This window comes from Marmota marmota, unplaced genomic scaffold (assembly GCF_001458135.2).
Source record: "Marmota marmota marmota unplaced genomic scaffold, marMar, whole genome shotgun sequence".
Lineage (NCBI taxonomy): Eukaryota > Metazoa > Chordata > Mammalia > Rodentia > Sciuridae > Marmota > Marmota marmota.
In genome coordinates this window covers 23,190,380-23,217,192 of record NW_025999977.1, presented here as the reverse complement: position 1 = coordinate 23,217,192, position 26,813 = coordinate 23,190,380, and the positions used below count along the sequence as shown (strand labels likewise).

The 26,813-nt window shown below is 52.7% G+C and overlaps 1 protein-coding gene across 13 annotated transcripts in view; it reads left to right on the top strand.

Annotated features, from left to right (window-relative positions):
- Ttc7a (tetratricopeptide repeat domain 7A) overlaps positions 1-26,813 on the top strand; it is a 110,790-nt gene that overhangs the window by 34,692 nt on the left and 49,285 nt on the right. For 9 of the 13 annotated variants that reach the window (XR_007348080.1, XM_048804433.1, XM_048804432.1 and 6 more), the window contains exons 6-12: positions 6,070-6,148; positions 6,946-7,103; positions 7,614-7,677; positions 17,879-18,016; positions 18,578-18,661; positions 22,957-23,046; positions 23,131-23,235. Coding sequence is in view for 12 of the 13 variants with exons in the window: in XM_048804433.1 (XP_048660390.1) it covers positions 6,070-6,148; positions 6,946-7,103; positions 7,614-7,677; positions 17,879-18,016; positions 18,578-18,661; positions 22,957-23,046; positions 23,131-23,235 (718 nt within the window). In the remaining variant the exon portion in view is untranslated. The remainder of the gene's footprint in view (positions 1-6,069; positions 6,149-6,945; positions 7,104-7,613; positions 7,678-17,878; positions 18,017-18,577; positions 18,662-22,956; positions 23,047-23,130; positions 23,236-26,813) is intronic. The other 4 variants (XM_015479692.2, XM_048804430.1, XM_015479694.2 and 1 more) reach the window with 1 other exon arrangement.

The window sequence follows — 26,813 nt, the reverse complement described above, 5'->3', positions numbered from 1 at the left end:
AGGAATTGAGAGGCCCTCATGCAAAGGGTGGGGGTTGGGACACCTGGAGGGTTCACTTTCCCTTGCTGCCACTAGAGGGCAGCCATGGACTCCGGTTGGAACCTCACTCCAGGCAGTTCTGTGGGCAGGACTGACAGGAGGGAGCACCCTTCTGTTGTGTCTCCAGGCAGGGGGACACGGGGGTAATGGCAGCTGGACCCATCTTGGTTCACCTGCATAAATCAGCTCCAGGGGAGGGGCAGCAGGGGGCTGGGAGGGGAAGGAGGGATGTGCCATAGTGAAATGACAGGGAAGTAGTTTGTCCTGTCTGTGACTCTGACCTCACTAGGACTGAATGCCTGGGCATCTGCCAAGAACAGGGCCGTGAGCTGACTCTGCTCCTTCACCCATCCTAGGCAAAGGGCCCTTTCTCTTCATTTTTTCCCCTCCCTCCTGCCTACACCCATTCTCTGCAGGGTTGTGGTGCGCGTGGGCCGTGGGCCTTGAACCAGGTAGGCAATATGTTTTATGCTTGTTCTTTAAAAAAAAAAAAAAAAAAAAACTTTTTTTTTTTTTTAATTAGTAAAGCAACATGTGCTCACTGTACCCAAACCAAACAACAGAGAAGGGAGTGAATGTGTTTTCTAAGGCAGCTTCCTGGGACTAGCAGTTGTACATTCTTCTTTTCCCTGTTTTGTATGTGTGTGTGTGTGTCTGTGTGTGCACGCACGCGTGCATGAGCTTGTACCTTCTGCACTTGGCAATGAGTGGGAAAGTGTGGAAGTGTCTTTGGAAACCCAGCCTGCTGTTTGGTGGACCCCCGTGAGAGTGTGTTCAATAAGCATTAATTTTGTCTTATTCTCAGCAGCCACCAGTGCATGCAGGGCCAGGGGAGGGCAGGAGATGGATTGTTCTCAGGGGAGTTAAGGACAAGAATCACCCAACAGTGAAACCTGTGCTGAGTCCCTGTGTTCTGTACCGTGCTTAGGGTCGTAGGGAGACCTCCAGGGCTCATCCCAGCCTCTCTTAATGCACACTCTTTACTTATGGTTTGCACCCACCTGACCCTAACTGTTGCCCATCCCCCACCTCACTGGGAAGGAAGAGCCCATTGCCTGGGCCTCCTCAGTCCTGGGCATCCTCCGTCCTGGGCTCATCCTGAGCACAGCCTTATTCTAGGGCTAGAGCTGAAGAATTTTAGTTTTTGAAAAAAGTGATTTAGATCTCTGGCAGAAATGTACAACTTGCTAACCATTGAACTTCACCTAACCTTGTCTCGAAGTTCAATCCTCCAGCTTTTGGGAACTGCCAACTGGCTATGCTCACTCTTCTGGGTCTTTGACCAAAAACCTCTTACACATGATCCAGTCCTGAAATGCTAACTTCTGGTAGGGGCTTCTGGTTGGGGTCATGTACACCAGCATCTGTTTAGATTCCTTTCAGTGATTAATTCCATGTCATTTCTCCTCAGTTTCAAATCAAAGCAATCCCCTTCAGCAAAACTTCATCAGGCACTCACTGTGTGCAAAACCCTTTGCTGAGCTCCAGGTAAATCAGGAGCATGGCCAACTTAACAAGGCTGTGGGCTGCTGGCATGCAAGGCCACACACAAGATATTCATCCACTCGTTCAGTCTCTTAATTTATTCCACAAGTATTTACTGACTGCCTCTTGCCAACGGGGCTGATGAACAGCTACTGGGTATGCAGTGGGCACTTTTTAAAGACTTTGTAAATTAAGTTAAGTCCCAGGAGTTCTGGAGTTCAATAGCCAGGAAAGGAGAGTGGAAGTGTTCCAGGTGGAAACACGTTTCAGGGGTTTCCAGGTTGAAAAGAAGGAAAATCTGAGCCCTTGGTGGCTGCTGTAAGCCCGTCACTGCCATTGCCAAAGGTGGTGACCTGTGAAGGAGGCACCGTCCAGGCTTCACTTTCCCTACTGGGAGAGGGGATTTATTTATTCAGCCACAATTTCTTGGAGGCCTTCTTTATACCAAAACCTTTTGCACTTGTGCTGGGATAATGGGGCCTGCTGGCCTCTCTCACTTCATCAGAAACCACAAAGACTGAACCAAGGGGAAGGGCTTTGGAAAATGCACACCACCACCTGCTGCTGGCCACAGGACTGGAGGAGTGGGCCACCCCCTTGCAGTCCCACCTGAAAGTCTCCCTGAACTGTTGTCCTTGATCCATCACCGCATACACCTATCTCTCTCTCTCTCTCTCTGCTCTGAGCAGTCGGGCTTTACTTTAGTTGGAATAAACGGCTTCCTGGCTTCTCCCCACGCAACCTGTTTCTGGGCCAGGATTTGTTTGAGGCCCTGTTTGGATATTGTTAAAAGTGGGCAGCTTGGCTCAGAAAGGTCAGCGGGAGAGACAAGAACAAAGAGATCTTTCAAGCTGCCCTCTCACAAAGCAGCCAGAAATGCTCGGAAAAGCCCCGGCTCCACCTGGCACAGGCAGCTTTAGGCCTGGGCTGGGATTGCTCAGGCTGGGGGCCATCTGGGGTGCTTGAGAAGCCCCTTCTGGTTTCTTGTTTCTCAGAAGGGTAAGCTGAGGCAGGGCGCATTCCCAGTGTTGCAGAACAGGGCAGTGTGGGCTGGGATCTCAAAACTCCCCCATGCGGCCCTGGCCACTGGAACCTATGTGTGTGTGTGTGTGTGTGTGTGTGTTTTCTCTTTAAGGCTATTCAACAGAAACTGGGATTTGCTCAAAACATGCCCCAGGGTGATGGTTTGCTTTGCTGTAGAATTCCTGGGAGCTTATTTAGATGCCAGAGTCCCTTGTAAGTTTAAAAATAATGAGACGCAACTTTTGGGAAACAGGATCTTGTGCATTTTGAGGGGGAGTCAGCGTCCCCTCCCTCAGCCCCCAGGTGGTGCCAGTCTGCTGGTACCGGGGTGAGGCTGGTGTAAGGACTAAGGCTGGGATCTCCTGGTAGTGGCAGCGAGAGGCTGGTCCTTGCAGTGGAGTGGGAAGAAGAGGCTGTAGTCACCCTTGGCTCCAGCCTCCGGTAGCAGCCTGGGCCAGGCTGCCAAGGAGGAGGCTGGCAAGTAGCCCACAGAGTGGAAAATCACCCGAGGGCCAGGGAACTGCCGGCGTCTTCTGGACCACAGGGCCCTGGGCAGCCTCGGGGACAGTCCGCCTCAGCCCGTGGCTGTTTGACCCAGTTGCCCGGCGTTGCTATCCTGTGGACTGGGTTCCCATGACCAGCCGTTTTCCCTCTTGGCTGGGAGCTTCTGCAATCTATGTCTTTATTCTTTCCCCTTGTGGTGGCTAGTGCCACCCTGTCCCTACAGCTGACTAGGCCTGCCTGTGGCCTACTGTCCATCTCTGGCTTCTGGGACTGATGGCCTCCATGGGGTTGAAGGACCTCTACTGCCAACTTGTCCTCTTCAGGCTTGTGGGGGCCCCCAGGCCTGTCCCTGCTCTTGGTTCATCTACCAGGGAATCCTCTTATGTCCCCTATGGGGCCAGGACTAGTAGGAGACAGATGGACACACAGCTGGGGGATTCCCTCAGGAACCAGGCACTTCCCCACCCCCATGGCAGTCATTAGCTTCTGAGCTTCCAGGAAAAATAATAAAAGTTAAAACATCCATAATATAATATTTAAAATACAAATTAGGAGAAAGGAAAATAATATTTAGTGAGCCCCTCCCACATGCTTGGGGGCACTGGGGCTTTGCATTCATCATCTTCCTGACATTTTTCTATGAGGAGATGGGGAATCCTCCTACAGACAGGATCTAGGACTCAGAGAAGCCACCTCATGTCTCTAAGAGTGTAGATGTAGCATCTGGCTGCAAAGCTCGGGTTTCCCATCAGATTGTCCCTTCGGAAAACTGGCTTCTTAGACAAGGAGAACTAGAGGACGCTGGGAATCATCTAAGCCAGTGGTTCTCAAGCTTGAGTGTCCCATCAGAACCCCCTGGAGACTTGATAGACCCCAAGTTGCTTTTCCAACAAGTTCCTGGGACATTACTAGTGTTGTTAGTCCAGGGACCATACTTTGAGAACCTCTTATGTAAATTTTCTCAGAGTGTGGGACAGGTACCTCTGATGATTTTAACTGATAGACACTAACTTTTAAAAAACAACTCTGTAGGGTCGGGGATGTAAGTTAGTGGTAGAGCCCTTGCTTAGAATGCATGAGGCCCTGGGTTCGAACCCCAGTAATTTCTGTATTGTAATATCTATTGGTGAAATTTAAAATAAATAAATAAAAACCAGTACAACAAAGTCATGATTTCAGGTATTTTTGGTTAAGGTGAAATATATATACTGAAGTAAAAAGAAAGAAAGTATAAACTATTACATAAATGATACGAGTGATGAACAGATAATGGGAAAATTATGACTGTGGAGGCATGCAATCAGCAGAAGTCCTTGTTTTCTAGACAAGGAGACTGAAGCCTCCAGACGCCGACCCGCTCCCTGGGCCACACAGCTGTCTATAGCATCATGTGGTCATGAGCTGTTTCTAAGGTTAATGTCCCCTTTCCTGCTCACCTCTCCTGGTTCTTCAGAGTACAGGGCAGTTTGGGTAAGATCATGACCCTGCCCCTGCCCCAGGGATCATCGTATCCATTCTCAGTCCTAAAAATAAGGCTGAGAATAGAGACACTTATCATGTTAGTCATTTGCATATTTTTTTCTTGTCTGAAGCCAGAGCTTCCCTGAAGGCAAAGGGCTTGGATCTTCAAACTTACACTTCTATAGTTCCTAGACCCCAAGCCCCTCAGGAACCTGAGAGAGTTGAGGGGCTCACCCCAACTGTGACCAGCTTTGGCTCTGTGATCTTCCCTGTGTTTGCTGGACTGGCAGCCCCTGCTTTCCCTTTGTGGTGTGATCAGGGAACCCTCTGAGCAGATGAGCAGGGTCATGCTTCTCCCACCTGAGCACAGGCTGCGAGCAGGAGTTCTGACAGAGCTGGACTTCAGGACCTCATGGGACCCGAACGCCACCCTCAGGAGCCACAGTGTGCCAGGGTCGGACCTGCAATGACCTCAGGGTTCTGTAGTTACTTCAGAAGAGGAATTAACAGCCAGGCGAGGCAGGCTTGGGGAGCGACCTGGGAGGCCTTGGTAGGAGGAAGTGATTCTGGAATTATTTCTGAAGGCTCATGGGGAGGAAAGGCTGTGGAAGGCAGTGGAGGACACTTGCCAATACTTGACGTTGAGAACTGCCATGTTCAGAAAGAGCTTGCCTGAGTGGTGGGAGCTGAGGCGAGAAGATGGGAGGGGTGCCCTGACAGTCCCAGGAGGCTGTGTTGAAGGCCTAGACTGGGGACTGTAGGGGAGGCTGGCCAGAGGAGGAGGCAGATGGCCTCTGTGTACCATCCAGATACTCCAAGAGGTGCTCCGGAGGTGTTTTCAAACTGCAGGACACAACACGTTGGTGGTTTGCAAGGTGGACAGGTGTGGACTGCAGCCAACAGTTTAAAAAGCAGAGTGGGGGGTGGGGGTAAAATAGAAGATATCACAGTCGACTGCGCATAGCGGAGATAGGTATGGTGCCGAGGAACTTCAGTGTCAAGCAAGGAAAGCCTTGGGAACACAGGACTGCTATGTGAGGTGTCCTTCTCACTGTGGGTCACACTGTTATAACTCTAAAAACCATGTCAGGGCACAGAGGGCTGACCAGAGGGAGTGCCCTGGCTGGCGTGGCTATCAGGCCCAAGGTGAGGTGGGCCAGCCTGGGCCTGGTGATGGAGATGTAGAAGTGAAGACAGATTCTAGCGTGGACAAGATACAGCAGGTAGAGGTGCAGAATTGAAGCTACTCAAGTCTGACAATCCAAAGGTGCTTGGGCCAAGGTGACATCTTGTTTGCAGTACTCAGCCTTGGTATCCTTTTGGTGGTGAACTAGAACCCTGAGTTGCTGGGGGCTTTGGGAGAGAAGGAACCTCTTTCCTCTTTGCTTGTTGATGTCCAAGGCCTCCTAGAGTTCCAACTCTGACCTTTCATGCCAGTAACTGGAGCTACTCAAAGGGAACTCAAGCAGGCAGGCTCCTCCCTGGATCTATAGGCTTGATGAGAATATCCGAGAGACCAAGGCTGGTAATGCCCCTGCTTCTTCTCCCTCTCTCCAGGAACATCGTGAAGGGCATGAGGGAACTCCGGGAGGTTCTGCGGACTGTGGAGACCAAAGCAACGCAGAACTTCAAAGTGGTAACGTGGCTGCTGGCTCTGGCTGTTTTTTTCAGGGGTCAGTTTCAGTGGAAGACAACAGAAGTGCTAGCAGGCAGCCCCTGAACCAGGGATGGCAGTGTGTCATGTGCAGGTGCTACATGCCCCTGCTCATGGCAGACATTATTAATCAATCTCATCCTCTTCCCACTGAGCCCGAGAAGCACCTTCCTATCCTTCTCACCAGAGCCAGGTGATAGCCCGAGCACTGAATGAGAGTTAAAATCCAGTGCCATGCCACTCCCCCGCAAAACTGTCCTAGCAAGGCCATATTAGTAATTCTTAGGAATTTGTTTCCTAACAAATGTCCTTGACTCTGCTTTCTTGCCCTGACTCAGGCCTGCCTTCTTTGGCCTTAATTCCTCTGAAGTCATAACCACAGCTGCTCCACTAAAATTTTTGATCACCTGTCAGAATCTCAGCCTGGCTTCTAGTAAAGAGGCTGCCTGAACTTGTGGCCTCCTGTCCTTCTCCACCTCTTGTAAGGGCTTCCAGGGTGCTCAGAGCTGCGCTGGGCTCCCTGGGGTCAGGAGAAGGAGAAAACGAACACCTAGTCTAGGAGAGGAGAGAAAAGATGCAGGAGAGCTACCCAAAGCCAAAGGAAGGGGTGGAGACAGCCTCAGTACTGGAGGGACTGACCCAAGCCAGGGGGCCCCTGAGGAGTGGAGGGGCAGTGCACTGCAAGTCGGGCAGATTGGCTGGATGGTGGGCGGAGGGCCATCGAGGTGAGCCAGGGGAGAACCCATGTGCCCAGGTCTGAGTTCCTTCCTTTCTGCCAGATGGCGGCCAAGCACCTGGCGGGGGTCTTGCTGCACTCCCTGAGTGAGGAGTGCTACTGGAGCCCCCTGTCCCACCCTCTGCCTGAGTTCATGAGCAAGGAGGAGAATTCCTTCGTCACACAGACCCTGCGGAAACCTCACCTCTATGAAGGGGACAAGTGAGTTCCACTCCCCTGCTGGACCACACCACTCTCCCTCTGTGCACAGGATCTGTTTGCGCTGGCAACTCCTCACTCTGCCCTGCTCCCTCCCAGCCTCTCCCCTGCACAGGGCCAGGCAGGCTCTTTAGAGACATGGGTGGATGCAGGGAGAATCTAGAAGGCCCAGAAGCCAAATACATGATCTGCCTTCCTGATACTCTTGCTTTTGACACATTGCCTTTCTTATTTGTGCCAATATAGGATGGGGTCTGGGGCCAATAGGAAGAGCTTCTTCCTTGCCCAGCTGCTTCAGGTGGTGCCGGGGGCTGGAAGGGCCAGGTCTCCTGTGGTCTTTCAGATCCATAACTGGGGCATGTTAAAGAGCTGCACATGGTATCTGGTTCCTGTGAATTATGCAGGAGAGGGTCACCTTACCAGGCTGGTGCTCACTCAGGGCAGAAGGTTGCATGGTGGGCCAGACCATTGGTGAGGGCTGGGCTGGAGCCAGGACTGCTGTTTATCTTTCAGCCTCTACTGCCCCAAGGATAACATCGAGGAGGCCCTCCTGTTGCTGCTCATCAGTGAGTCCATGGTAAGCCCCGGGCACCTCTTGGGGCCTCTGATCCTGGGGTGGGCCTCGTGGAGCTTAGGCACAGCCACCCATGACCTGGCCAAGCTCTGCCTCCCAGGGATGCACCTATGAGGGAGCGTCTTGGCTCTGCTCCCCCGTAAGGAATGTGAGTCTAGCTTCTTTCTTAGGCTTAGGTTTGGCTGCACAGGCTGCATTGGGAGGCCTGTCGCCAAAGGGGTAGGGACTAAGTGCACTTCCCCTCCTCTGGGGTTGCAAAAGGTGATTATTACACTCAGCAGGGCACTGAGTGCTGTGACAGACACAGGAGCGCTGCAGGCGGGAGCAGGAGGAGCATGTGCCTTGGAGGCAGGAAGCCTGGGTTCAGGTTCCAGCTCTGTCCTTGTTAACTGAGGGCCAGGGGCAAATCTCTCTGTCTCTTTCTCAGCCTCTTCCCTATAAGATAGATGACAGTAACTCAGAGGTAAGTGTGGCCTTAACTCAAGTGTTCATGCAACAATTCTTGATTACTTGCCTTGTGCCTAGATACCAGAGTTGTTGCAACAACCAAAAGAGAGAAAAGTCAGTGCCCCTGTGGGAACTTACGTTTTAATGACAGGGAGAAGACAGAAGTTAATAATTCCAGCATCCAGGGTATCTGTGTATGCATGCTCTGGAAAAATAAGTCAGTGCTTGCAGGGCTTCACAAAGGAAAGTGCATCATAGTTGGATGATTAGGAAGTGGTGAGATGAAGGATGGACTGGACAGGTCTAAGGAGAATTGGAAAGAGTGAAACAGGGATCCCAAAAGCCAAATATAGAGATGTATGTCCCCATGGCTGGCTGGAGTCAAGTCCTCCAACTGGGTCTATCAGAGCTGGTGAGGCAGGACCACCAGATTGAGGAATAGGTCTTCTAAGACAATACATCTGAAAGCAGTGTGCAGAAATGGAAGTTAAGTCGGGCTCAGTGGCACACACCTGTAATCCCAGCAGCTTTGGAGGCTGAGATAGGAGGCTCACGAGTTCAAAGCCAGCCTCAGCAACTTAGCCAGGCCCTAAGCAACTTAGTGAGACCCTGTCTCAAAATAAAAAATAAAAAAGGGCTGGGGATGTGGCTCAGTGGGCATCCCTGGGTTCAATCCCTGGTACCAAAAAAAGAGAGGTGGAGGTTAAGAAGCCAAGACCCCTTGATCTGGGTCCCTGAACAACCAGAAATTAATGTTCCTTTGGACATCCGGGAGGGGCGATGACAGGGCTTGTTTAGGAAACTTGGATGATGAGTTGTGTCTGGTTCCACAGCTCTCCTGGCAGGTAGGTGGCAGGAGGGTTGATGGACCATGGGGCAAAGACACTCCTTCCTCTACCAGGCTGGTCCACTTTGGGTATAGAAGTCCCCATGTAGGGGCATTTTTTGGGTATTTGATGTGGAGTGTCAGCTGGCCAGGCATCCTGTAGGGTATGCTGGAGGTGTGCTTGTGAGGTGGGTAGGTGCTGCTTAGGGGAGGGAACCTCGCTGGTTAGCCAGATATGAAGGAATGGAGTTGCCAAGTGCCAGGTCTGATGTTCACAGGAGAGCAGTGTGCCCTTCACAGGAAACATTCAGTTTAATACCAATATGTTCCCATTTTACAGATGAAAAAAGTAAGTGCCTGGGCAGGTATATTTCTTGGTCAAGGTCACATATTAATAAGCTTGTGGTCATGATCCAAACCACATCCATCTCCCTAAATGCCTTCTAAAAGTGCAGGTCCTGAGTGAGCTCCTGGATTTCGATCTTGATTCTGTCTCTTGCTACCTGCTCTGATCCTTGGTTTTTTCATCTTTCAAAAAATTTAATTTTGAAGATTGAATGCATCGAGTCTTTAGTGAGGACTTTATAAACAGGGGACATGCCATTGTCAGTGTAACCATGGCTATCATTTCTCCAAGGCAAGGCTCTGTCGCAATGATCCACTTTCTATAGATTTGACTTGATCAGGGCTCCCAGGACCAGATCCCTTAAGGTTATTTTGCCCCCTTACCTAAAGCTGCTTCAATTTTCCCAAGTGTAGAGCGGCCTTATTGGTAAAATACAGCCCACACTTGAAGCCAGGTGAATGCTTCTGAATAGCTGCTTCCCTCCAAGCAGCTCTTTTCCAGTATTGCAATAGGGAACATGTCTGGCCGAGCTGGCCAGGAGACTCAGGGGTCGCAGCTGGTGCTGTCCTGGGAAATGGCTGAAGCAGTTTGCAGGGTGATGGGAGGAGGCACTGCCACAGGGTTGTCTGGTTGTTTCCTCTGGCCCACACCCAGCCTGTCAGACATGTGGAATTTGGGGGCAGAGCATTGTCAATGGACTTAGCTTTAGTATCTCCCCTACAAAAGCCTTTCTTCTGTTCTAAATCTGGCATCTATGGCCCAGAGCTGTTTCTCAGAGACCAGACTTGCCTTCCCTCCTGCCTTTGTTTAACATCATCCTTCCTTCCAGTCTCATTCTTGATCAGCCAGAGAGCTAGGTGTGGGTTCCACTCCAACAGCCCCCTCCCCAGGCTCCTGCGCTGACCACCCCGCACCTGTGCTCCTTGCACCTTCAGTCTGGCCTCATGTGGCCTGTGGGATTTTCCTCATCTCTCTTTGATGCTGGCTAGGTTTGGTTGCAGATGACAGGCTTGGGGAGAAACCTCTAGAAAAGCAGTTGGCATCCTTGGCTGCTACTTGGGTTCTGCCAATGATGCAGAATTCCTTTCACTGCAGTGAAAGCTGTTCCCGCAGAGCCAGCCCATAATTGTCATCACTTCCCCACTTCCAGGATGACCAGAGCAGCTGCTCCAGGGGAGGGTGTTTGTAGGCTTCTTGGGCAAGCACCCTAGTTTGTGGTTTGGGACTCAGAGGAGTAACTGTGTGGGATATGGACGTAGGTCTGGTGCCTTGGATATGGTTTTTGTTACGCATAAATATGTGATCAGAATGAATGAGGAAGCTCTTGAGAGACAAAATAAATAGAAACTACAAATGTAGTGGCAGTAATCCCAGCAGCTTGGGAAACTGAGGCAGGGGAGCACAAGCTCAAAGCCAGCCTCAGCAACTTAGCAAGGCCCTAAGCAACTTAGCCAGACCCTATTCCTAAATAAAATATATTTTTTAAGGGGGCTGGGGATGTGGTTTAGTGGTTGAGTGCTCCTGGGTTCAATAACTAGTACCAAAAAAAAAAAAAAAAAAAAAAAAAAACTGCAAATGCTTTCACAGAAGTGCAGGGATATGAGTTATAACTGATGCAAGGTTTGTGTTTTGGACTTAGTTTTGTGATTTGGGGGCCAGAAGAACATTTTAAAATTCATTTACCCACTATTCATTCATCTACCGTTCTACCCACTCATCTATACATACATATATGCATATGTACACACATATGTACACACATATACCCACCCACCATTCATCTATCCATCCACCCACCCACCCATTCGCCATTTATCCATCTTTAAGCAGCTATAACAACCTGAACCATGCTCAGCACTATAGATAACAATGATGATCCATTCTTGGTCCTGTACCCAGGATCTTCCCGTCTAGTGCAGACTAGAATTACCCCATCAGCTAAAACCCAAATGCAAATGATGGTGGTTTTTTGTTTATTTTTGTAATACTGGGGACTGAACACAGAGCCTCACTCATGGTAGGCAAGTGCTGTTCCACTGAATTACATCCCTAACCCTTTTTATTTTTATTTTATTTGGACAGGGTCTTGCTAAGTTGCTCAGGCTGGCCCTAACTTTCAATCCTTCTGCCTCAGCCTCCTGAGTAACTAGGATTATAGACATGCACCACCATGCCCAGTTTTTGCAAGAACTATATATCAAACCAGTCTGATTTTCTTTTAATAATTTTTTTAGTTATACATGGACACAATATCTTTATTTTGTTTATTTATTTTTATGTGCTGCTGAGGATCGAACCCAGGGTCTCTCACACATGCGAGGTGAGTGCTCTACTGCTGAGCTACAACCCCAGCCCCAAACCAGTCTGATTTTCTTGGACAGTTGGAGAACCAGGAGATAGGGCAACCTTTGTCTTTTCCAAAATACTGATTCAGAGCTTAAAAATATGTGCTGAAGCAAACTGAATCCTTGGTCCCTTGTTTTCATTCAGCTGGGGAAGAAGTCACTGCTTGTTTGCTCTCTCCGAAACAGAAAGGGCACAGAGGCCTGGCATGGAGTGAGGGTGGGTAGATAGATACAGCCCTGGGGACTGGGACTCTGCCAGGCTTTATGCCATACCCATTGCTGGGTGTCTGTCTGTTTGATCTTGAATTTGTCATTCATATCCTATGCAGCCTGGGAAAGTTCCTTACCTCCCTGAATTTCAGTTTTCTCATTGATAAAGGGGAGCTAACCAGCCTCTCTATCAGGAGTTTGGTAGGATCAAGTTAGAAAATGAAAACAAAGGTGCCTGGTCCATACATACGTACACATTGTTTGATATGTGTATTTGTCCTAAAAAGTACTTGATTCCAATTTAGTTATTTTTTTAGAACATGTATGTTCTGATATGGTTGAAATACTGAGGATTCCATCCAATTTGTGGAATTTTCTTTATTTGTGGGATTTTCTTTATTTGTGGGATTTTCTTTTGTGTGTGTGTGTGTGTGTGTGTGCACGCGGAGTTTGGGATCAAACCCAGGACCTTGCACATCTAGCCAAGTGCACTACCACTGAGCTATCCCCCTAGCCTCTGTGTGTGTGTGTGTGTGTGTGTGTGTGTGTTTAAGGACTTCCTGGGCTTGGTTCCATTTGGGACTCAGAAGATGAGACAGATTGTTCCAAGTGTTGGCGTCTGGTCTGCTGTAACACAGGCCTTGCTCTGCTGAAGGCTGCGATGGTGAAGGGGCTGATTCAGTAGCAGTGGGAGAGCCTTGATTCCATAGCAGTGGGAGAGTCTCTCATTGGCTGCCAGGAAGAGCTATGATTTCTGCCATGGGAGCCCGCTGCGGCAGGCACATGGGGGCTGGCATGGGCCTGGCCCAGGTCGCTGGGTAGATGGAACACGTCACAGAGCATGTTATTTCTTGGCCCTGTGAAAGCCGGTGGTTATTATGTCTGCTGGTGGGGGACAACAGCAGGAGCGGAACATGACAGCAACCTCCAAGGAAGGGAGGCACTGGGCACGGATGCTGCTGGGAGGCTTCTATCTAGGGTGATTGTTGGGCATGTCAGCAGGAGGTCCTGAGGCTCACTTCTTGCCTGTGGAGAGCTGTCTCTGAGAACAGGGTTGGGCAGGGCCTTCCACACACTGCCCCAGGAGCATCTTTTCAGAGAAGCAGCGCCTGAGGCCTGACTGGCGCCTTGCCCGCCTGTGTTTTGCTTTCATTCTTTCTCCACACGCTCCCCGAATACTGGTGAAGAATCTGGGGCCTTGCACAGGCCAGGCAAGCGTGCTACACGAAGCTACCTTCTCAGCCTTGCTTTTGTGCTTTCTTAAGCAGAGCCAGCCTGGTGACATGAGTGAAGCTATTGGACACCCAGAGACACCTGGTGGCAGGGAATGTCTGAGTTCTAATCTGGGTCACCACTACCTATCTGTGTGCATTGGTTGTTTTGAGAATGATAGGATGACATTTAGAAGGTTTTCCCCTGTCCTTCTCTTAGACGGGAGCCCTGTCTCAGTCTAGGATTAGAGAGGAGAAACAGAGCTGGGCAGAGGTGAAGGTCAGTGTCGTCTGAGCCCTGCAGCCAGCAGAGGGTAGGAACTGAGCTTACACCTTGCCAGGTCAGAAGGAACAGATGGAAGAGCAAGGGGCAGCTAGGGCTCAGGTAAGTAGCAGGTCTTGGACTGGCCATCAGAGATTGGAACTCAGCGTCCTCATCTGGGAATAGGGGACCTGTGGCTTTATTGCTAACCCTTTCATGGAATTACTGTGAGGCCAGATACGATGATGGGCATGAGAATTCAGCTTCTAATAGAGTAACACCTAACACAAGCCTAGGGACCGCTGTCTGAACTTGAGTGGCATATGCCTTAGGTTTCAGGTGGGCTGGCCTGGGGAAATGGAGATTCCCATATTTGTCCCATGGATACTTGTCCAAAGAGCAGATGTGCATCCAGGTGGCAGTGTAAGCTATTGGATCAAGGGGTTTGTGGGGAGGAGCATTGGCTTTCCCTCCTGGGGCCACCAGAAGCTGTAGGAGAGAGTTCTTCCCTGGGAGTCCTGTCAAAGGGACAAAGGCTAGGGGCAGGGACATCCGTGGAAGCCCTGCCTGGGGTTAACTGCACAGATTAAACTAGAGCATTCCCAGAGACAGGGAGCCTGGGTCTGGGCCCCGAGGTCGAGGCAGTCAGTGCCAGGTAGGGGAGGAGGCAGGGAGAAACCCCGAGAGCCATATGGAGGAAGGTGGTGGGAAGGCAGTTGAGTGGCCACTTTAAGGGTGCCAGGCGCACTCATGCGTGACTGCGTTTGATCTGGAGGATCTCCCAGTGCAAGCCGGAATCTGAGGCCTTGTGAATAAATGGTGGAAGGGAAGAACCGCAGGAGGAGGCGGGCACGCATTCTGTGCAGGCTGTTGCTGAAGCCTGAGGTCTGTGTGGCTTAAGGGCAGTGAGCCGAGGGAGGAGGAAGTGGGACAACTGGGGACTCTGAGGCCCTGGCAGCTGAGTCTTGCTCCGGGCTGCTGAGCTGCACATGAATTCCTACTCCTTGGTGGCTTCACCCATCAGCCCCCACAACTTCCTCCTTTCTGCCAGTTTCCCCCACCCCACCCTGTTACCATGGTTACATACACAGGCGCTGCCTGGCAACCACAGTGTTTCAAGGCAGCCCTGCCCCAAAGCCATAGTAACCTCCTGGCAAACCTCTGCTTCTGGCTGTCCCCTGGGGAAGCACGCTTCCCTCTTGGCACAGGTGCTGGTTTGCGTAAGATCTGAGGACTCCCAAGAGCCTGCCTTCCCTACTGGCCCCAGAAACCAGGAGGAGGATTTGCTCTGCTGTACTCCTCTTTTCTTTTCCTATTAGTCTGACCTAATTAATGCCCAGTTCTGCAAATCCACCCCTCCCTCCAGCAGCACGCCCTCAGCGGCCTGTTCTCCTCTAGGCCAAGGTCTAGGGTGGGTGGGGTTTGAATCTTCCTCCCTGGGGAGTTGCTCACTCTATGAAGGTATATTAGTGAGGTTTTGTGTCGGAGGCTGTGCTAGGGGCTCAGACTCGAGATGACACAGCCATGTCACAAGGACTGATGAACCAGTCAGGGATGCACAGGGCTCACCCCTGTGCTGGTGAGGGTGGGAGCCCTGGCTTCCGCGGCGAGATGCATTGACTGCAGGAAGGGGCCACCTTGATGGCGTTGTGAGGAACCAGAAGGCGTTCCAGTTGACAGGGAACTGCAGCGTGACTAAATTAGGGCCTTAGTGACGACAGGGAGCTTCAAGGAGCTTCCTGTGGCTGAAGAGGAGCTGCTGGGTGAGCAGTCACGGAAGGGCAGAGTGGTAGCTGGCTGCTCACAGTCCCCTGGACATGGCAGATCTGCAGAGGCGGATGCATAGGCTCTGGATGTTCCCAGCCAGGCTTCACACCCCCCACCCACCAAAAAAAGCCACCCCTAATCAGACACAGTCATGGTGCCTGTAATCCCAGCTCCTCAAGACACTGAGGCAGGAGGGTCACAAGTTCAAGACCAGCTTCAGCAACTTAGTAAAACCCTGTCTCAAAAGAAAATGAAAAATAGGGGGTGGGGCTGGGGATGTAGCTCAGTGGTAGAGTACTTACCTGGCATGTACTAGGCCCCAGGTTCAACCCTTAGTGCTGGGGATAAAACGAAAAAAACAAAACAAGAAAAGCAAAGCCAGGCACAGTGGCACAACCCTGTAATCCCAGCAGCTCAGGAGGGTGAGGCAGGAGGAACACAAGTTCCAAGGCAGCTTCAGCAGCTTAGTGAGGCTCTCAGTAACTTAGTGAGACCCTGTCTCTAAATAAAAGTACAAAAGAGGACTGGGGATGTGGCTCGGTGATTGAGCGGTGGTTGAGGCCCCTGGGTTCAATCCCCTGTACTAAAAAAAGAGAAAGAAAAGCAAAAAGCTACCCAGCCTCTCCCCTTCCATCCTGACTTCTCCATCCCACCAAAATTCTGGTCAGGTTGCACTCAGCATGTGCACGCGGTAGCCCCCTCCCTGGGTCTCCCTAGGGCACCGTCTGTTCCCNCTCCGCCCCAGCTGTGAGAGGAGCTGCTGGAGGAGGAGGAGCGGGAGGTCCATTGCTGGGGGTGAGAGGAGGGCTGTGTTTCTTTTTAGCTCCTGGAAAACCTCTCCCAGAATCCTTGTTGGTGGCTGCGTTGTGGTGTCACAGGGAGGGAGGGGGTTTCTTGGCCCTTTCCTTCCCCACCCTATCTCCTGATCAGTTCTTATTAACCGGGCTGGCTCCAGTGACCAGCCTGTCTGGGGAATTCCTGGCATTCCATACTCTCCTAGGCATTTTCTGCTGGGCCCCATGTCCCTGGGGAAATGGACAACTCTCACTGAATTTGGCTTGACGGGCAGCCGTCAGCACCCCTAGGCACTTGTCTGTCCCCCTGCTGGAAATGCCCCGGTGAATGAGCTGCCTCCTTGGGGATGGGACTTATGTTGGCTTCCAGGGGCCTCCAGGAGAGCACACTTCAGCCCAGCATGCCAGTCATGGCCGGAACCAGCAGGCCATGGGGTTTCTGTCTCCCCAGCCACTTGCTCCTGGGAGCCTCCGCTCTGGATCTGAAGGAGTGAGAGGCAGGACCACCTGGGGGTGGGAGGGCCCTGTGGATCTGATGAGGGAGGCCCCGGAGGAGGTTTCGGGGCCTGGAGCTTCTTCCTGTTCTGTCAGGAAGGTGAATCCTTGTTCTTGAGGTGGGGGTGGGGGGCAGACAATGGGAGGGAGATGCTGGACAGGACAGAGATCCCTTTGGCATAGAGGAGAGGGCCAGCGAAGAAGGCTGGGAGCAGCCTGCAGGAGCTTCTGGCCAGAGCTCAGCTTTGCATGCATGTGTCTGTGGTGGGGGACACGTGGGGTGGACGTCATTTCAGACCCCAGAATGTCCTCAGCCTAAGTCCGTGCCCTGTTGCTGCTCAGAGCCCCCAGTGACTGTGACTGTTTAGCTGCTCCCTTTCCACCCTCTCGTCTGCCCCTGGGTATGGAGGTGGGCAGGATGTGGGACCACATGCCCGAGACCACAGAAGAAGAATCCCCCCTCCTTGATGGGGTTTCAGGCCTGGTGACAAGGAATGCCTTCTGAATTCACTGAACCACGGATTCAAAACACACTTTCCCTCCTCCCCTCCTGGGCAGCCATCTGGCAATGCCAGGAGCCACTGAAATCTGCAGGCTGGAGGCCAGCAGCAGAGCCCTTGGTGTGGGGAAGCTCACTCTGGGGTGGGACCAGAGGAGCCAGGGGTCTTCTGGACTAGACACAGGAGAGATAGGAAGAGGTGGGGTTGGAGAGGGGAGAAGATGATATTGAGGGGCCACAGCCCCTAACTCTCCTCCCAGGAGGGGGAGCAGCAGAGCCCCCACACCCAAACTGGGTGGTCCCCATGTTATCTGAAGCTCATGCTATGATTGGGGAGAATTGCAAATTCTAGGCTCCATACTCATCAACGCCAGTGCCGTGAAAGAGAGGCTGAGGGACTCTTCCAGATGAAAGGAGGCTAATGGGCATGGCACCTGGGCATGGTCCAGGACTGGATCCTGAATTGAGAAGAAGTAAACTCGTACAAAGGACAGTGGCTAAGTGTAACAATGGGTGCATTGAGATGACAGCTGTATGGTTGTGGCACTTTTTTTTTTTTTTTATACTGGGGATTGAACCCAGGGGCGCTTAACCACTGATATATCCCCAACCCATTTTACTTGTTATTCAGAGACAGGGTCTCGCCACAGTGCTTTTGCTTGCTAATTTACTGAGGCTGGCTTTGAACTTGCGATCCACCTGCCTCAGCCTCCTGAGCTGCGGGATTACAGGCATGTGCCATCGCACCTGGCTATAGGTTTGAATTTTTGCAGAACTGCAGATTGCATCCCAGTCCCACCTGGGACTAAGGTGGCATTTCTCTATCTTTGGACCCCTTCATGGGAGTGGGACAAGGTCGCTTCTGGGAGTATGGCTATTTGCTTGGCCTGGGGTGGTGACAAAAGGTGATGGTGCTTGGGCCTGCAAGGTGGGGACCCTGTGGGGACAAGCACCTGCTTATCTTCTGTCCTTACTCATTCCCAAACCACATTCCATCCACAGGCAACTCGGGACGTGGTGCTGAGCCGGGCCCCTGAGCAGGCAGAGGACCGGATGGTGAGCCTACGGAATGCTGCGGCCATCTATGACCTCCTGAGCATCACGCTGGGCAGGAGGGGGCAGTACGACATGCTCTCTGAGGTACGGCTGCCCATGCAGCCCACTGCACTCCCGGAGTCAGACAGTACATCAGGAAATCTGATGATGCCACCGTTTATATCCACCCCACCCCCACTTGTCACTCTCCTGCCAGGCTGCTGTGCCATTTTTAGCCCTGTGACCTTGGCAAGTCCTATCAACCCCAGCTTCCTCATCTGTGAAATGGGGGTTGTTGGGGAGAATAAATGAGTTCCTGCATGTAAAAAGATATGAATACTGTCATACATAATAAAAACAGCTGTTATTTTTATTGAATGTATACATTTTGAAGGCATTTTTTGCAAATTTTATTTTATTTGCTCTTCATCATGGCCCTGTGAAATCATTCACAGGTTATGGAAATGGGAACCAAGGACCAGAGAGGTTGAGATACTTTGTAGGGTCACATAGCATGCCAGTTTCCCCTGGCTTTCCTACAGGAACCAAGTACAGGCCTCCTGCAGCCTCCCAAAGGCAGTGACCTTGAGTAGTGGTTACCCTGGAAGTGGGTGGAAAGGGGAGAGGACAGTGATGGAGAAATGCTGACCATCTCCCCCTCCCCAGTGCCTGGAACGAGCCATGAAGTTTGCGTTTGGAGAATTTCACCTTTGGTACCAAGTGGCCCTCTCCATGGTGGCTTGTGGGAAGGTAAGGCCCAGGGATGCTGGGCACTGCACAGGAGCTCTGTGTTCCTCTGGTCCCTGCCAGAGGTGGAGAGCTGGGGAGCTTCTCTGGAGCCAGGTGCACAGGGAGGAGGTGGGTGGTTGGGAACTGTTCTCCAGCAACTGTCTGAATCTCCAGGAGTGTGGGTGGGGAGGACAGATAAGGGCCCTGAGTGACTCCCACATCCACCTGCAAGTCACAGTGTGCCTCCTCTGCATGCAGGTGTGAGTCGGCTGCTTTTCTGAGTGTGGTGTGTGGGGGCATCGCGGCACTTGTGCTGGTGACTTGGGCATGACTGTGTGGGATGGGCGTGGGGTGTGGCTCCAGGTGAGGGGAACCGTTCCAGCCCACTGGGCGAGGCATCAGGAAAGGGCCTGCCTGCGAGTTGGGAACTTGCCTAGGAGAAAAGATGGGAGGGTGAGTGGAGCAGGGCCCCATAGGGAGCCCCGAGGGAGAAGTGTGTGGTCCATGTGGCCAGGAGAGCTGGTGGGCGGGGAGAGGCTGCCCGGAGCAAGGGGCACTGGGGCGGACACTCGGCCCCCCGTGCACCCAGCCCCCGTGCCAGCACTCCTCATTTTTCTTCCGATCAGAATTACACTTATATAAGCTTCTATTTTAAGCAGTGACATGAAAGGAAAACCTTTCCAGAGATGGGTGCTGAGGGTGTTGGGGCTGAGGATGCTACAAATGCAGGAAGTAAGGTGGCATGAGTCGCAGATGGTTCCAGGAGCTCTAAATATCCAGAGCCCTTTCATGGGGCTGAGGGAATCCCTCGCCCCCCGGCCCATCTGTGCCGTGTTCCATTTCTAGCCCCGTGGCTGTCTCCGAGGAGGGCCCTCCCAGCGTGCCAGCACCGCCTCCACCAATGGAGGGGTGCCAGGCATCTCTGGGCCTCAGGAGAGAGGCCGCCAGGACCTGGCAGGGAGGGGGAAGGAGACCAGGCGCCACGGCCTGGCGCACGGGGTGAGGCTGGAGGCACAGCCCAGGTCAGTGCTGGATGTCATCCTCCTAGCCCTCCCCACAGGGGCCAGAGCATCTTGAAGTCACGTGATCTCTTGGCTGTGGCTTAGCAGGAAGTATTCAGAGCACAGACAAGTCACAGCCACATGAGTCGAGGTAGGGGGACTGGAAAGATGAGCCCTGTGTCTGGGGGGCTCTGGAGGTCCCCCAGGCTCAGGGAAAGTTTCATGATGGCCTTGGAGATAAGGGGCTTCCTACCTTCCTCTGGAGAAGCAGCTGGGCACAGGGAGGTCCAGACACAGCCTGGCACCCTCCCAGCACCCAGAGCTGTTTTCCCAGCCCGGCCCCTTCATGAACCAGCAGGTGGGCACAGGAAGGAATGAGCTTACAGGCGGGGACTTGGGGTGACCAGTTATTCTCCTCATGAGGGAGACTCCACTGGCTAGAGACACGAAGCTGTCCCCACCCATCTCTCAGGGCAGCGGGAGATTGTTCTGGAAGGCATTCTCTACCCCCTTGGGAATCCTGGATACCAAATCAGTCAGCCCAACTGTCCCAGGCAGCTTTCAGAGGAGTGACCCGAACTTGCCTTTGCCAAGGGCCCCAGGTGGGAATCCAGGTTCTGTACCTTCCAGAAGGTGAGACTGGGCAGATATAAATATACCTGGCATTTGAACCCGCAGGAATAACAGATGAGTTGCGTGGCATGATTTAGGTCCTTCCTTCTCTGGGTCTCCATACGGCAATTGCATTGGCTGTGTTGCTAGGTAACCAGCATGACAAAAAAAAAGAAAGAAAGAAAAAGAGCCAAGAGCCGGCTGCAGCCTCGGATGGCTCCTTAAATAGCAGCGTTTTCTGGTCTGCGTGGGGGTGGGGTGAGAAGGGGTGGGGTGGAATGTGGAGGGTCAGTGTTAGAGAGTCCTACATTTCAAAGACCCAAAGGTCAGCCACCCAGAGGAGGCTGAGCAGCAGCCTCAGGCTGGCCTGGCGCTCGGGGTGAGGCTGGAGGCAGAAGGGACCTTGGTAAGGGGCTTGGAGTGGCATTCCTAGGAGAGGGTCTTGCAGAGGAGGTGGGGCCTGAAGCTCCTTCAAGCCCCTCCCACCGCCTCCCTTGCTGCAGCCCACACTGGTTCCCAGTCTGCTGGAGCCAGTCATTTGTCAGTACCTTCTTGAGCTTGGCCTCCTACACTCTTGTCTCTGAGAGACCAATAGTGGAGGGTAGCATTTTTCTTCTTGCCCTCCCTCTGCCTTTTTGTGAGCTCATTAGAGGCAAGAGCCATTTGTATCCCTTCTCACAGTGACTCCACAACCCCTAGCCTAGCACTGGACCCAAGGTAGGCCCTCAACAAAGGCACTGCAATTGACCCTAAAAGTCTGAGTGTATGAATCTGTTTTCTGTTACTGTAATGAAATACCTGAGGCTGGTAAAAATGAAAACAAAAGAGGTTTTTTTAGCTCTTCATTTTGGAGCTCAAGGACATGAAGCCAGCATAGGCTCAGCTCTGGTAAGGACCTCATAGTAGATTATCATCATGGCAGGAATGTGTGTATGTGGGAAAAATCACATGGCAAGACAGGAAGCTTGACAGAGGGGAGGGACCAGCCTTGCTCTTTTTATAACTACCTTCTCCTGAGAACTAACTAGGATTCTAGCCCTAGCCACTCCTACTCAGCCCCACCTCTTAAAGGTCCCACCATCTCAGTGCCGCCACCTGAAGGACCCAATCCCTCCAGCACATAAGCCCTTTGGGAACACACTCCAGCCATATCCAAGCCGTAGCACTTAAGCCAGAGCCCAGGGAAATCTGTGACAGCTGAGCGGAGAAAAGCTCTTCCTTTGTTAAGTGGTGGGAGGTGGGGGGTCTGGGGTGAGCAAGGCCAGTTTGGACCCAGCTAGGCATCTGCTAGTCGGCCACACTGTGCTCTGAGCAGGTCAGTCTCCCAGAACACTTTCTTCAGTGGCATCCCCAGAGTTGCTTGGAATGGAGAGAAGCTAAGTAACAGTGGATAGCTTGGCCACAGTCGTACTTGGCCCCAGCATATGGGAATTGTCCTTGTCACCCACACAGGCACCACCTACCTGAGGTCACATATGTACAGGGGTGTACACACCAGGAGGGTAACTGCTGAGCTCCCTGGAGAAGTGTTGGACTCAGAAAGTTCCAGCTCTGAAGGGGAGAGAGAGAGAGAGGGAGAGAGAGAGAGAGAGATTGTATATTAGGGAAGCAGGCTTCCTCTCTGGTCTGTAGTGGCCATCTGAGTCGTCTGAGGTCATCACCATAGAACCTGCATGAGGTTGTAGTTAAGAGAATTTAGAGCCAATCTTCTTGCCAGGTGCGGTAGTGCACACCTGTAATCCCCGCGGCTCAGGAGGCTGAGGCAGGAGGATTGCAAGTTCAAAGCCAGCCTCAGCAATGGCAAGGTGCTGGGCAACTCAGTGAGACCCTGTCTCTAAACAAAATACAAAATAGGGCTGGGGATGTGGCTTAATGATCGAGTGCTCCTGAGTACAATCCCCAGTAACCCCCCCCCCCCCAAAAAAAAAAAAGAATTTGGAGCCAGACTGTGTGTAAACCCCAGCTCAGTCACAGGCTGTGTGGCTTGAATCAAGCTCTTTACCGTCTCAGCATTTCACTTTTGACAATTGGTCATAGTTCTTGCCTCATAGGACTATTGTGAAAATTAAATGGCTTCATATGTATAAAGCACATAAAAAAGGGTGTCAGCAAACTTTTTCTGTAAAGGGTCAGGTAGGGCCATTTTTTACTTCGCAGGCCAATCTCTCACAAGTATCTCATTTTGCCATTGTATTATGCAAATAGCCACACACACAGTACATAATGCGCAGGCATGACTGAGTTCCAATTCAACTTTATTTACAAAAATAGGCAGAGGGGCCAGAGTTGGCCTGTGGGCTGTGACTTCTGAGCCCTGACAATGCCTGGCCCAGAGTAAGATCTGGAGAAGTATTAGCTGCTGTTTCTATTGGTAACATCCTGCTCTCCCCTCCTGGCCCTCCCTCCACATGTGGCCACCGTCAGCAGGTCCAGGCTGCATCCCTGGATCCCTGGGGAATCCCAGATTCCTGCCTGAAGGTTGTCTCCAGCCCTGTTGGCTTGGCTTCTCCCCTTCTTCCTGCCAGCCTCTGTGTCTCCCTAATCCTGCCACCCACCCTTCTTCCAGCTGCCCATTTAGGAAGCCCTTTTCTACCTCTGAAATTTCTGGGGTTCAGATTTGAATTCCTTTTGCTGTGTTTCCATCTGTTGTCATGTTAGCTCTTGACCCCCAAGGGCAAGGTCGTCCTCACCTCCATTTTTCAGATGAGGAAACTAAGGCCCAGGGACTTGCCTGGCAGCAGCACCACCAGGCCCCCCTCTGGACCCTCTGCCTGGCTCTTGGGAGGAAAGGAGGTACTGGTTGTCTGGGGTGGGAGACACCCTATCTGTGGAGACCCATGTGGCCAGTGATGATGTCCCCTGCTCTTGCTCCTGCAGTCAGCCTACGCCGTGTCCCTGCTACGGGAGTGTATGAAGCTGCGGCCCTCGGACCCCACTGTGCCCCTGATGGCTGCCAAGGTCTGCATCGGGCCCCTTCACTGGGTAAGTGAGCTTGGGTCTCGGGCAGGCAGGGCCCAGGTCCCTTGGCATGGAAGGGAGGGTGTGGAGCTGGAGGAAGACGCGTGAGGACCCATGAGCTTCAGGTTTCGACAGCAGTCCCCTCCTCAGGATGGGGTTTTGTTTGCGGTTGAGCCTTGAAATGTGGTCAAGATCCAGTGGAGGGAAAGAAGAGGTGCCCCCCAACCTGCCCAGCAGTGGGGGTGATGGGCGAGACCCTGGAGTTGCCTGGATCCACTTGTCAGTTTAGAAGCCTTGGATGACCTCACATCCAGCATGAAAGGGCGTATGTGATGCTGAGGATCAGAGTCAGTCCTAGCCCTTGGCAGAGGGGAGGGCAGCCCCTCTGCAGCCGCTCTCCTTCCTCGGCTCCAGCCCTTGGGCCCAGCCTGGGCTCTGCTGCCTGCTCTCTGCCCTCTGCTGAAGCAGCTCAGCTGCTAGGAGGCTGCAGCTCAAGGGGTGCCCTCTCCCCAGCTGGTGGCCTTTACCACAGTCTCCTGGAAACCAGAGCATTAGCAGCTTGGAGCAGTGGGAGAGTACAGGGCCAGGAGCCCGGAGCCCCAGTCCAGGGCTGCTTGTCTCTAGGGCCAGGGCCGCTGGCCCAGGGTGGGGTGCCTCTGCGAGGATGTCTGCTCTCTCTGGGAGCTCACTTCCAGACGCTCTTGGCATTCGTAAGTCCCATTTGGCCTCCTGATGTCAGGGGTGGTCCTGTTTCTACCCTCTGAGTGACAGAGCAAGTGTCTCATTCCTCCCACATGCTGGCTCCAGTCCCACCTCTCCTCCCTTTCAGAATAAGTGTCCCCAGTTCCTTCATCTGTTCTCCGGGCCCAGGGTCGGCCAAAATGGGTGCTCTGCCTGGGCACGGCCATCCCTGACTTCTGGTAGTCCTGACACCCCCCAACCCACCCCCTCACCGTCATGGGTCCAGTTTGTTCAAAGACAGCCGGGGCCAGCCGCCATGGGCCTCCCGCAGGTGCCAATAATTAGCACCCTGGACAACAGCCTCCTCCTGCCACTCTCCCCTCCTTGAGCATCCAGCAGACAAATCACTGGCCTTGCAAAAGGAGGTGATAAGCTCCCTGTGAATTCCACATCCTAACACTGTTCCAGTACAGGAAACTGGCCTTGGCCCTCCCTCGGGTCCCCACCTCACCATCCCCATGAGCTCTGCTTTCTCTCTGCTGCAAGGAGGGTGGACAGCAGGGGTGAGGGGACAAGGCAGCCCTTGCCCTTTTACTTTCCGGTGCTCAGATTCTTGTGTCTGAAATGCTGATGCTGGGCCGCACTGTGGGGAGAATGACATCAGAACCACCCTGTAATGGGTTTTAGGCTTTTAGAAGGCACAGAATGGTGAGGTGGTCAAGAGTTTTTGCTGCCCACCCATTGGGTGCTCTTGAGTAAGGCACGTAACCTTGCTGTGCCTCCATTTTCTCATCCATAAAATGGAAACGATAACAGTCTCTTCCTTGGGCGTTGACATAAATGACATAAAGTCTGGCGAGGGCTGGATGGGCTAGGGAGGCTTCATGGAGGAAGCGGCCTTGAATAGGACTTGGAGGGTAGGAGGATCCCGGCCAGCAGCAAGGCCTTCCACCACAATTTGCTTCCCCTGGCCCTGTGATTATCAGGGAACCCTCATGCTCCCCAGATCTTTTGGGGAAGGCTGTTGACATCTTGTTCCCTAGAGTTAGGGTACCCTGATGAGCAAGCACTTGGATATGGGTGGCAGAGATTTAGCAGGAGCTGAAGGGTGCAGAGCGAGTGGGCTCCTGACCACCAGTTCAGACCCCTGTTTGTTCCAGGGCTTCTGAGAGGGGCCTCAAACGTCCCTGCAATGAAGCCCAGAATACTCATGTCTCTGAGGGTGGGGCGGGGGAGGGCATCTGTGCTCCCGAAGGCTGCCAGCTCCAAGGGAGCTGTGGTCCACCCAGCCAATGGCACCCTTGCCAGGAAGCCCTAAATTTAGGTCTTCCCACCACAGAGGAGCTGTTTCCCTCTACAGCATAATTACAGTAATTATGTGCATTCAGATTACATGGTAATAAAATTAGGATCAAATCAGTCCAAATTGAAATCAGATGAGTTAGGAGCAAAGTAATCAATGACAACATAAATAGAAAAGCCCAGAAGGAAGCTTAAACACGCAGACTTGTCATTGGATCAGGGAGAAAGAAGGGCGAGCTGTTGAACCTGGGCTGAGCATGTTGAGCGTTGGGGCGGGTTGGAAGCTGGGTTTAAATCAGGCCCAGCCAGCACAAGACCCTGGTGGGCCAGGGGTGGGCCACTGGCAGCCTCCCTAGTCTGGAAGCCAACTCCTGTATCCCCCAAAACCTTGCTTGCACCTGCCTTGGACATGGATTGCACTGCATTGCGATCTGGTGTTTCTTGGGGCAGGACTGCCTCTCTCACTTCTGAAACGCCACCCACAGTTCAGTGGGTGGTGCTGGTGGGTGGACCCTCCTTGCCCATGAGCACAGCTGTCTCTTCACAAGGAATTCTGCCTTGGATGGCCCTTGTCTTCCCAATTAGATGGGGATCTTCTTTGCTCACGATGTTTTGCACTCTGAACCCCTCTCCCTGCAGAAAATTGTACGAATGGTGGGCGTTACTTCTAATTTATATCAGACTAAGCATGGCCCAGCTAGCCAGGAGGGGCCCAAGTGTTCTGCACTTGGCTCAGTGGTTTCTCCTGCCCTTTGGCTAGTTCTTGCTGCCTGGTTGGCACAGGGCAGGGAGCAGGCTGTGGGGTAGCCAAGGGCAGCCTGTTCTCCGAGGAAGCCAGGAGATGGGCAGCCTTGTGCTCTCTGTTCCCGAGGCTGCCGCAATGGAGGATGGGTCTGACGGCGGCAGGGGCCTAGTTGCATGAGACAGCACGCATCCTGAGACGCGACTGACGCCCCTCCGTCTCCTGCCTTCACAGTCTTCTGGCTCACGTCAGCCCCCAGCAGGCCCAGCCATTGTCCAGCCAAGCCCCAAGAGCAGGGGATAGAAATCTGGGGGTGGACCATTTGGCCTGGGTTGCAGGAAAGGAGGCTGAAACTGGGACATTAGGAAAACAAGTTGTGCTAGGCAGAACCAGCCTGGGTGGCCACATGCCCAAAGGGCGGAGCACCTGCTGTCCCCGCATCCTGTCCTCATGTCCAGAGCCAGTGTGGGATGCCCCAGGCCAAGTCTGGGTCTGAGAGCAAGGCTGCCCCCAGGTGGGGGCCAGAAGAGGGACTTGCATGGTCCTGTGCTGGTTGCTGGCTAACCCGGGACTTTGTGACGGGGTAGGAGTTGGCAGGGAGGACCCCACCCACCCGCCTGAGCCTGAGGCTCCTGAGGTGGGTGAGGACTTTCCTGGCACAAAACCAGAGAGGCCTGCATGGTAGCCTCTGCCTGGGCATGGCCAGCATCTTGCCAGGGACCCTGCTTTTAGAAAAGGAGGAGAAAGGGAGATGTAGATATTTTTTAGTATCCCTCCAAACACAAGTATTTAAAATCCATGTAATTTTAAAAGTTGAAACATTTGTAGGAGGCAAAGAGGACAGGGTGTGCGTGAGTGGTCTGTGTCACACAGACAG